Source organism: Neovison vison, chromosome 9, assembly GCF_020171115.1.
Source record: "Neovison vison isolate M4711 chromosome 9, ASM_NN_V1, whole genome shotgun sequence".
Classification (NCBI taxonomy): domain Eukaryota; kingdom Metazoa; phylum Chordata; class Mammalia; order Carnivora; family Mustelidae; genus Neogale; species Neogale vison.
In genome coordinates this window covers 85,601,397-85,613,323 of record NC_058099.1, presented here as the reverse complement: position 1 = coordinate 85,613,323, position 11,927 = coordinate 85,601,397, and the positions used below count along the sequence as shown (strand labels likewise).

At 49.0% G+C, this 11,927-nt stretch overlaps 1 protein-coding gene across 4 annotated transcripts in view; it reads left to right on the top strand.

Moving 5' to 3' along the window:
* The first annotated feature begins 416 nt into the window (after positions 1-416).
* PCSK5 (proprotein convertase subtilisin/kexin type 5) overlaps positions 417-11,927 on the top strand; it is a 449,573-nt gene continuing 438,062 nt past the window's right edge. For all 4 annotated transcript variants that reach the window (XM_044265871.1, XM_044265870.1, XM_044265868.1 and 1 more), the window contains exon 1: positions 417-608. In XM_044265871.1, coding sequence (XP_044121806.1) covers positions 417-608 — 192 coding nt within the window. The remainder of the gene's footprint in view (positions 609-11,927) is intronic.

Here is an 11,927-nt window from a genome sequence, read left to right as displayed (position 1 = left end):
CTCGGAGCCCAGGCCAGCAGAGGGGGCGCCCGGCCACCGTCTGCACCGCCGCCTCCGCCGCGCTCCGGGGCCCGGGGAGGAGCGAGGGAGACTCGAGAGCCCAGCCGGCGAGACCTAACTGCGGGAGGGCGCCCGCCCCACTCCGCCGCCTCCTGCGCGCGAGCCGGGGAGCCCCCGCCGATCGCCCCGCGGGCCGGAGGGCAGGGAGCACAGGTCCCCGGAGCCCCAGGGATGGTCTAGGAGCCGGCGCGAGGCTCGCCGTCTGCTCCCAGCCGGGGCTCGCCGCCTGCTGCGGATCGGCCAGGGGCTGCCGGGGTCTGCGCGCCGCGCCGGCCCAGGCCGGAGAAGTTAGTTGTGCGCGCCGCTCCGGCGCGGAGTCCGCGAGCGAGCGAGGGAGGCGGAGAGGCGCCGCGGCCATGGGCTGGGGGAGCCGCTGGGGCTGCCCGGGACGCCTGGACCTGCTGTGCGTGCTGGCGCTGCTCGGGGGCTGCCTGCTGCCCGTTTGCCGGACGCGAGTCTACACCAACCACTGGGCAGTCAAAATCGCCGGCGGCTTCGCGGAGGCCAACCGCATCGCCAGCAAGTACGGATTCATCAACATAGGACAGGTAACGGCAGGCTGGCCCGGTCCTCGGCCCTGAAGCCGCCGGGGCTGGGGGGAGGCCCGCGCGACCTCGCGCTTCTGGCCCCCTCCTTGTCAACCCCCTTCCCCCTCTTCCAGATGTGCTCTTGCAGCTGTTGCCCTAACTCCTGCCCGATTTTTTTTCTCTCTCTTTCATACATACATACATACACACACACGCACACACACACACACACACGCACACACTCCCCAAAGTTACCGGGGGTGGTTTTGTTTACTTGCTGGTTTTTTTGTTTGTTTGTTTGTTTGTTTTGGCTTTGGTTTTGGTTTTTTTGCAAGCCACAAGGCACAGGTAGGGTTTCTGGAGAACTCCGGAGGATGCATTCCCTGGTGGTGGTTTCAGACCCGACCGGATCTTTTGGGCTGCGAAGTCCGGGAACCCTGGTAGCCTGAGCCCTTTCGGGGGGTAGGGGGGTGAGCGCGCTCCTTGCGGTTCCTGAGAGCCAGGGTGAGGACAAGGCGAGGAAGGGAAACCTTTCCTGCTCAGACCTGAATTTAGCCCAGAAAGTAGTTTGCTGCTGTTGGGGAGGAGAACCGCTGGGCTCGGGAGGCACGGGACGCGCGGGGACTGGAGCGGGGACTGGAGGAGGGAGGCGGAGCGAGGGGAAGAGAGGGCCGGACCCGGCGTGAGCGCAGATCTGGGGGGAGACCTCCCGGCTTCCTTGTCTCTCTCAGGGGATCCGCGTGGGGGGCTCTCGGATCCGGGTCGAAAAAGGAGATGGGAAACTTCCAAGGCCCGCTGACTGGGTTCTGCTCTGGGGGAACTGGAAGCCTCCCCGCGGATAGGAACGTGCGGGGCCCAGAGGTGACGGCGTGGGGCGAGAGTTGGACCGGCCGCTGGGCGCGGGGTTTTTGCAGGGTACCGCTCCCGGGCTTTCGGCAGGGCTGCCCGGCTGGGGAACAATGAATTAAATGGGATTATGAGTATGACTGGAAAAGGAACAGATTTAGAGGTCCTTCCGAGCTAAGCGGTGTTGGCTTCCCCGCTCTGCTTCCTGTAAGAAATGGGAGCGGAGAGGGCTGCGTACCCGGGTCCCAGAAAGTGACCCGATCATCCCGCACCAGCTCCGTACCCACACCCCTTTCACTCATTTCTCTAGGCTTGGCTGGAGGCCGGGGCTCTGGCCAGACCTTGGCCTGACTCTGCCTGGGGGTGGAAGGCGAGGGTGATGGGGCACCTTCGAAGCCGACCGGCTCTCGAGACAGCTCCGGATGCACGTGCCCTGCGTGCTCTGCCAGGGCGAAGGGAGGGGAGGGTGCTGCTCGTGCCCCGGGGCCAAGAAGGCACAGATGCGTTCTGATGCCATCGCGCTCCTTGGCCAGGAACCAGAGCCCTGGAGCACTGCAACCGTCGGCTGCCTGGGGTATGCAGCACTGAGCCTGGCGGCAGGGCTGCCGTCACTACATCTGGAAGGAGATAGGGAGCGCTGGAGGGTTCAACGGAGCAGGAGCCTGAGGTTTGGGGCTTGGCGGGTCCAGAGGGAGGATGTGTTCCTGAGAAGCCAGTCCTGTGGAGGGCTGAAACCAGGGCAAGGGGCAAGGTCCTTATCTACCTCCACCACGCCCCCTACACCCCCCCCCCCAAGGTCTGTATCTCTCTCTCTCTCTTTCTCTCTCTCTCTGACACACACACACACCCCTGAGGTCTGTATCTCACATACACGCCCTGAAGGAAGTAAAGGAAACCAGCCAGATTTTGTTGCCTGAGTGCCCAGCAGAGTTCATCCCGATGGTGTGTTAGGATTCTCCTAGCTTCTTACTTTGTCAGAAGAAAATAGAGTATCTTCCTTCTTTTACAGGAGCTTCAAGCTGAGTGCTGGGTTGTGTCCCTGGTCTGGAACTGGGAACCCTAACAATGAATGTGGTCTCGTTAGTAATCTTTCTAGAGAAGCATCTCTCAGGTCCAACGAACAGGAAGCATCTCCCATATATGAGACATAGTTAGAAAATAAGGTCTTGGATATACACTTTTTTGGTAATGGGCAAAATGAGCATTTGGGGTGGCTGTTCCCCAACATCCAAGACCGTGGAGAAGTTGACCCGCTCAGGATCACCCAGCTAGGGGGCAAAACCATGATTCAGACCTAGGACTCTCAGGCCCAGTCCTTCTCCTGCATGAATCCCCCTTTTAGGGTATCTCCCCAGCCCACAGGAGGAAGGAGGCACAAAGTAACATTCTGAATTCTGATTTAGTGACTCAATAGATGGGGAGCAAACATTCAGTTTTAATTCACAGACGCTTAGTTCAAACAGACCTGTACTTGGTGACTCTAAGAAGCTTCATGACCAGCAAACGCAGAAGTACCTGTTTCTTAATGAACTCATTCAATAGAACTTGGATACTGCAGAACCCAGCAGAGTGAGAGAGGAGGTTCTGTCCCTGAACCCACTTTGAACAAGCAGACACTGTAGGGTCTCGTAACTTCACCTGACTGTGTTTTCAGGGGGCCCTCCAATGAAGAGCTGCGGCTTTTTATCTAAAAAGTAACGTGAAGAAACTTTCCATGCAGATGACCCCAACACTATTTATTGTGGTTTTTACAAGGCCAGTGAAGAAATTTAGTGCTTCCAGAGGTTACGGAGGACCCTTGAACTGATGCCATAACCAGGGTAAAAAGGTCAGCAAGTCTTACAGTGTGAAGCATTTTCTCTGTAGATCAAAGGGGAGTAACCCTATGCTAAGTCTTCGGGGCATAAATTGAGTTCACACCTGCTCTATCCATAGACTGTTAGGTCCAAACTAATACCTTATTCTTCCTTTACTGTTTTGACCTTTTAACCCTTTAGACATCCTCTTGTTATTCTTTCTTTCCATCAGTAAACCCGTTGAGGTTCCATGGAGGCTAGTGACTTATTTGCAAATGTCTCTGGAATGTCCTCCTGGTTTTACCCATTTGGGCTTGGGGGTACCCACCTCATGGGTCACAAATTGGGACTGAGACCTCTTTTTGTGACCGATGTCATTCAATATCTTGGTGGTGTAAATTAAAAGCTTTAGTGTAATCTTTCGGGGGATAAGGTAGTGAATTTTTGACCACCATAAAGGTACAGTTCTTACTACTCAGAATTTCTGTGTGATGTTTTCTATAACATCTTAGCACTTAGAACGGCCAGAGGTAAAATGTCTGGCCTTGAGATTTCTACAGAAAAAAAATAGGTGTGCCTCTTGTGCTCATGAAAAATAGAATATGTGGGGTAACATGAGGGCAAGCAAGCAAACAGGTAAGAAGGGCTCACTCCACTTCCCGGAAGGGAAGAAGAATGAGCCTTATCTTGTTGGCTGCAGAGATAGCATTATGTTTTGGGAGGTTTTCCGCCCAACGTTAGTACTTGTGAATGGTGATGCCTTGAAAATCTGAAATGATGTCATAATCAGTAGTAGTAGTTGTCATCACATAGGTGTGTATCAAGTTTCACTCAGTGATTGATTTGCTAGAATGCCCTGCCTTTCTTCCCCTGCAGACCCTAACTGCCAGCCTTCCTAGGCTCCAGTAGGCCCTGCCTGTTGGCCTCACACAGAGGGAAGGCAAGCCTTGGTCCCCCCTCCCAGATGGCTGACCTAACTCTTTGAACTAGCAGTATCGTGGGCAGAGGGTAGCAGTGACAGAAAGGAATGAAGACCTGACATCAAATTAATTGTGAACCTTTGTGTGGACTAACTCTACCAACCATGGGGCTTAATTTCTGGTTGTTTGAACTCAGGGGGAAGGTCCCTCATGAAGGTTGTTTGCAGTGGGCAAGAGCTGTTTATCCTTCTGTGAATTGCATACAATCCTGGATCCCAAGCTGAGATTATCAGTAGTGAAAAGCTCTCTTCAAACTGTGTGACTTACCTTGAGCAAGATTCCAGAAGGATAAAGCCAGATGCAAGTAATACTGGGGAAATATTTTACCTGGAGTTCCCATTGGAAGCAGAGACTTGGAAACTCCAGGAATGCCCCTTGCAAGGTCTTTGAAAGCAGCAAAGTCCGTGAACTTAATGGAGCCCCTCTTCCTCCATCTGTAAAATGATGAATCTGTAGACGGTAGGCTGAGTTGACTCTGCATCACTCAGTGCCTAGGTAGGTTTGCAGCAAAAGATTTTTTGAATTGGAGTTTGAAATCAGTGAGACTCAAACTTTATTTAGGTAGGGCGAAAAGAAGACTTTTTTTTTTTTTTTTTTTAAATGGGAGATGCAAAATGTGACGATCAGGAAAATAAATTTTTAATGGTTGAGTAAAAAGAGCTAAATCAGAGCTTTGTAGACAGGGAAAATGGTTTTCCATTTCAACTAACAATATAAAATACTTAAAAAATAGTTTCTGTTGTACTCTAAACAATTCTGGCTGATTTCCCATGGTGGTGGCTTCCTCCCTGGTTGATCCTTTTTGTAGCCCATTAAATGTTATAGGATAAGATCGCTGGAGATGGAAGACAGGGGAGAAAAATATCTGAAGACTGATTATTTTAGAAAGCACGTTACCTTGGTACATTATGTGAGATTGTATCTGAATTTGAATTTGCATTTTACTTCTGAATGTAGTTTGTATGAGGAAAGTTAGAAGCAGCGTTTCCCAGATATCTTCAGCAGGAAGGGCTTTGTTCAGAGCTCTGTGGAAGGCCTCCCTCTCTGATGTTTAATTCTGACCCGCGGATAACATGGGATGATTGAAATGTTGGTAAACAGCGGCCGGTGGGTTCTGGGTGCATACGGATGGCATTGCAAGCAGGGACACGGCCCGCCTGCCTGGCCGAATGGGAGCGGACCATGCTCCCCCTAGTTGAGTTTTTAGGCACATTGTAAACAGCCAAAGAAATTGAGGTGGGAATCCCTCTGGATTTGCACGGGGCGGCCCTTCACACCCAAGAACTTCAGCCCTGACCTCCGCTAGCAGCTATCATGTGCTTCGTTCTCATAAGCAGGAGAACCTTTACTGGAGGAGGAAAAAAAAAAAAAAAAGCAATTCAGAGAGCTTCGCCCGATGATGGTGGTTCTGTTGCATTAACCTCATAGGCCAGGAATGGCTCGTATGTGGCCCTTGGGATTTTCAGGATCTATTGGAAATGAAAAACTGCATTTTTGTGCACCCAAAGGCAGCTGAATTTGCCTTATCACAGTCTTTCATGAGCTGCTATCCAGAGGTCCTAACCTTAAAGGTCAGCCAGAAAAGCAGGGTAGTGTGCTGGGAAAATGGCCAGCCATGTCTGACTCTTTGGTTAAGGGAGGGAGTCCTGACCCAGAAAGCTCCCCTGGGCAGGGAGGGGTATTTGCCCTGTCTGTTCCACTTATGTGAAGCAGTGTCTGGGTTTTTCCCCGAGGCTGAAGTATCTCCAGGCATCGCTGTGCCTTGAGACTTGATCACTCGGCTAATTCAGGTTGGAATCAATGATAGAGAAGGCTTTGGCTTCCTGGATGGGAAAAATGAATGCTTACAGACCTTCATGCATGCAAAAAGATAGTATGCAGATATCCGGACACGTGCATATCCATATGAATGTATATATCTTAATTTTTATTTTTACCCAAGTAAATATGCACATCACTAGAATGGAATTGCTCATGCGGTATTTGTCCAGTTTGAACAGATTAGATGTCTACATCTAAAGGTAACGAGAAAGGACAATCAGTGCCCATAAACTCTTCGCTGTGGGTTAATCCCTGCAGGGCAATGAGGTCAGGAGGAAAACATGAGTGGGAGTCAGCGAGTTGGAGGGCTCTTTCTCTCATTAACCAACTCGACTCTCATTGCCTCCTTTTTCAAAGAGGGGACCCTGACCCTAATACCTGCTCCAGCCAGCCGGCGGGGTTGCTGAGAGATCACGTGCCTAATAAGGAACACGGATATACAAAGGAAATAAGACCAGGAAGCATCAGGTAGTTTGCAGGGCCTCGAAGGAGATGCAGAAGCTGCTCGAAGGAAAGTAAGAGCTTGTGGTTGATGCAGGGCTCTGTAAGTGGAGTGACTGGTGATTTTTTAGATTCTTGAGCTTGCCCCTAGGGATCTAGTGGGGGCTGCAAGGAGATGGGGTCAGTGTTGGTCCTGAGCCTCCCTTGAAAGGACAGTGATAGCTGTACTTTGTCCCTGAGAGCCATGGACAGAGGTATAGGGCGGGGAGAACAGACTAGAAATTCAGCCCGCTAAGGTCCTCCATTTCTAGGTTGGGCAGCTTTGTCTATAAGGTACAGACCGCATGGAAGAAGCGGAAAAGTCAAAGCACGGTCTTTTTTTCTTATTGAAGTATAATTAGCATACGATGTTCTAGTTGTTTCAGATTTACAACATGTTGATCCAACAATTCTGTCCGGCGGTCAGTGGTCCCCCGGATAGGTGTGGTCACTGTCCGTCAGCATACGACATTATTACAATATTACTGACTATATTCCCTGTGCTATCCTTTTGCGTTTGACTCAGATGTGAGTACACATGGAGGAGTAATGGAAAATAAAATTGAAATATAGGAATATGGGAATACAGATGGGACTCTCGTAGGTGCCACTGTTGAAAACCCAATCTCCTGCTGCAGGAAATAATACTAATAAACAATCAGATAAGGAAACAGACTGTTGGTTTACACAGATCTGCGTGCCATTGGATGTGGTTCTGAAAACAGCAGCTGAGCCCTGGGTGCAGATTACCTGATGAGTGCTTTCTTCATGGCAAAACCTATCCCGACCTAAACTGGCATTAATGAGAGCATCAATTTGTTGTTGTTGTTGTTGCAGAAATACATTAATGAGTTTGTTTATGAGAATGGTGTCCTTGAGGCTGGCGGAGGCGTATATAATACGCCTATGGGCCCTATTGTACATGTCTCACCTGGAGAGTTCTGAATTCTGAAACATTCCAGATCCAAGAGTTTGTAAAAGGTGCTCGTGAGTCTGTCCAGCTGCAAGTCCAGAGGTAGTGCTGATACACAGGCCCTTTCCCCAAAGACAGCAAAGCTCCTACGATTCTTACGATCTCCCTTACCTGCTGTTGAAATTAACCCTGAAGAAGACTCTAGTTCTTCCTGAAATGGTCATCTCTCTACTCAGAGGCCACAGACTTTGTCCACCGGGATGGCCATATGGGGGTGAGTCACCTTGGATCATGTCTTCACCCTTGAAGTGAGGGAGATTTTGACCATTGATGGGAGGGACAGTTCCCCAAGGGAAAAGGGGGCGTACTTTTTCTGGGGAATAAGGGAAAGCGGATGCAGGACGTGAAAACTTCCCCCTTCAGATCGGGTTCTATAAGGCTTTAAATGCTTACGCTAGGGAGTTTCAAGTTCATCACATCATCACGTAGGATAAAGAGTTGGGTTGAAATTCCCTGAGAAGAGGCAATAACCTGCCGCCTCAACCAACGTGGGAGTCCCCCGTGTAATATGTGAGACGTTCTGTGCTTTCCAGGAAGCAGGACATTTTTACTCACAGCTGTCATGCAGCGGAGGACGGATATGAGTGGGGTCACAGGCCGCACGTATGGGCAAAGGCTGTTGGCCGTGATGCAGAAGCTGGAACAATGGGAAGAGAACAGCCGTGGATCCTTGCAGGGTCGGACTCAGTATGGCTCGGGAACTAAGCGGAAGTGGAGGATGAGGAGGAGGGTGAAGGTGAAGGTAACTGTCAAGTTGATGGTCACGGGACCAGGAGGACTGGTTTATGGGGTCGAGGCGGTCTGCAGGAGCGCTCGAGAACCAAAGGATGGGTTCAAGCTCAACGTTGTCATTCCAGAGAAGGGCACGCAGGTAGAATGGGATTGCTAAGGGCTACAGCATGAGGAGTGGAGGGTCGAGGGGGCGGCAGACAGAACTTTATGGGAATATCTCCTCTTAGGGGTAAAGGGATAAAGGGATATTGAGGGTCATGGGGTCCCCAAAAGTACAGCCCAGAAGCCACGAGAACAGGTATTCCCTTTCTAGGCTGTGCACTAGTGGGAAGAGCTGTAGAGAGAATCTGGCCTATGGGACCTGAAAAGTGGCTTAAAGGTTTGGTGATGAGGAGGTTAACTTGATCCTGGTGCCCAAGCTTGGTTGAATGATGAGGGGGAACTTGAGGATGTGGGACAGGAGAGGAAATGAGTATAGAAGTTTCTTATTACATCTGCCTCCATACCTGTGTTCTTGCCCTGTCTCTGTCTCATGGATGCCCCGGGGTAGCTAGGTCACAGGTCTAGTACCAGATGGGTTTGAGTCCTAACACTGCTGCTTCCAAGCTGGGAGACCGTAGGCAAGTGCTTTAAGCTCTTCATGCCTCAGTTTGTTCGTGTGTGAAAAAGATCCGATAGTATTTCCGTCGTAGAATCGTTGAGAGGATTAGCTAAAAGCAACTGACGGCAGTGCCCGGTCCATACTATGCGCTCGGTGGATGTCCCTCATTATATCTTGCTTTTTGTTCTTCACCAAGTGATGCTCAGTCTCTATATATGGTTTCATCCTGTTGTTCTCACTTAACATTATATTGTGAGCCTTTCCCAGGGTTACTAAATAATTTTAGACAAATTTTAATGGCTCCATAGTTGAAGGTATCCTACCATGTTGTAGTTAGTGTGACGGTACCTCCTGTTTTTCCTGGGATGGTCCTGGCTTATGCATTTACCTCCATTAAGTCTTTTCTAATATCCCCTTTTCCTTTCAGACATGTCTGAGTTTGGAAGAGAAATGATATGGTGACCCTAATTGTGTGCATATTTGTGTGTATGTGTGTGTGTGTGTGTGTGCATGTGTAATTGCACATCTTTTCACTAGCTGGGAGCCGGAGCCATGCCCCGGTCCCGTTTGTGTCCCCAGCACCTAGCGCGGTGTGCACGTGGGATAGGAAGGGCCACGCAGGAGCAATAGGTTTGGAAGACAAGAGGAGCTCAGCCCTCCCTGTGCCTCGAGACTAAGGAGGACCGCAGGCTGAGTGGAAGACGCAGGGCAGTTCGAGTTGAGGAGGAAGGGAACTATGTGTTGAATAGCTCAATCTTCTAAGTCACTTCTGAGGTGAGGGCCACTGGCAGAGACCGGGAAGAGCTGGGGGACGTTGGTGCCCAGCAGCCCCTGTGCTTCGAGGCATGGTGCAGAAATTCTGGTAAGAAGCCATTAAAAAAAGGATCAGATCGCGCCATTTGTGACAGTGGGGGTGGACGTAGAGGTATCCTGCTAAGGGAAGTGAGTCCAGCGGAGAAAGACAAAAACCATATGACTCCCTCGTATATGGAATTAAAAAAACACCAATGAAGAAACAAACAAAAAAGCAGAAGCAGAGTTATGAATACAGAGAACAAACCGGTGGTGGTTGCCAGAGGGGAGGGGAGAGGGATGGGCAGGATGGGTGAAGGGGAGCGGGCGGTGCCGGCTTCTAGGGGCGAAGTGAAGAAGTCACAGAGGCGAAAGGCACAGCATGGGGAACAGCATCAGTGGTGTCGCACCAGTGTTGCACGGTGTGACACCTAGACGAGCCCAGTCCCTACCCCATGCCCCTGAAACTAATGGAACCCCGTGTCTCCACCATGCTCAAACTCAAAAAGAGTCATCAATGAAGAGTGACTATGAAAAGATGAGCCGAATCGCCCAAGAGCAATGAGGGTATTTGCTGCTTGTACTTAGTCACGGCTCGGAAAGTAGCGGTTGACTATGACTAGTGAACAAAGGAAGCAGTCCTTACTGTTCTGGGCTTTTGTCTCTCAGAAACCTGAGATCGGGAAAGGACAGAACAGGGAATAAGCGTTTGCCCGTGTGAGGGAGAAGGGAGGACATCGGCGGGAAGCTGCGGGTGGGGTCGGTACCGGGGACAGAATCCAAGGGCTCTTGGATAGGAGCGGGAGCACGTTTGACATGGTGCAGCGCAGTGTCTAGGCTTTGAGCAGGGCGGAGGGGACCAAATAGGCCACTGGGTTAGACAGAATCAGCTGGGATAGGCTGGGATGCTGGAAGTCTTACAAGTTGGCATAAGATGAGGATTCCAGGTCATCTTGCCGGCATACTCCCGAGGCGGGGAAACATGGGGTTTGCCCCACACTGCAATTCTCCTTCAATAAACTTAGGTATTATCTCTATTCTACCCATCCGTGTGCTATTATTTACACTGGAGGTCCTGTATCAACTTAAGGGATAAAAGACAGACACCTGGGTGATTGCTTTCAACTCCCAAATGAGTCTTCCTGTATTTGATTTTAAAACTGAAGATTGCATTGAATGTCGACTATAGAGGGAAGAGTGTCAATGGGAAATGTGAAACCAGAAGTAATATTTAAGGATAATTTTAAGATGGCATATACTTGGTTACATTTTATTTTTGCCTCCACCTTAAGTTGTCATGTAGCCACTTCCATTATAATAAATAATTATACCTATAACTTATTCACATGTCATGGATTCTGCCCTTTTAATATATAGAGTATAACAAAGCTGTGTTCTGAACATGTCTTTTATTTATTCTTAGTCCACACTTTATTGCCCTAGAGGAATAGACATATATTTTTAAATATGTTTTAAAAAATTATTTATAGATTGTTCTCTAATATATAATATTTTTAGATTGTTCTATGTAGTGTTAGATTAATCATGTTTGTATTCTTACATAACCTGATCATTAATTTGGGGTTAGCATCACAAAGGAAGCATTAAATTTCTATTTAAATCCATGCATTATCTAAGAGGTTAACTCTGTCTTGGAAAGATCACAATGTGGGTCCCCTACCAGCATTGGAACTAGTTAAGTTTTATTAAAACCAAGTCCTTTCCATATATATATGATATACATCTATATTTGTACTAAGTACTTAAGATCTGATATTTTTGCAATAAGTGCTTCAGGTCTGGTATTTCTCTACTCTGAGAAGCTCTTCCAGCTGTACAAATATCCCAGTTCCCTCCATGTCACTGTTCCCAGGCTTGTACCTTGTTTTTACTAGTTGATGTTTCTCAACCAAAATAAAACTGGGCAGTGCTCTCTAGCTCAAATGCAGTGCAGGGAGGGAGACCCTTCTAGCGCCTTTAATCTTGTAAGCAGATATCCAGAACTATAAGTTTAGACATTTACTGCATACTCGTTGGCCTGTTGTACTTACTTGCGTTTAACTAATACCTTTTTTTTTCCTGTGTGTATGCAACCCCATTCATCAACTTCAGAGTTTTCCAAGAGAAAACTGAATTGTAGGCTGTTTAGGATTTATTACAGCCTATCTCCCAGCAAATCCTTTTTTCTTTCCTTTTGCTTTTCCTTTTCCTTTTTTTTTTTTTTTTTTTTTAAACTCTGGGGCATCTCTCTGTTTGGTTAGTGCTCTTCAGCCAATTTGCCAAATGCTACATTCCTTGAATTATCGTAGGATGATGTCA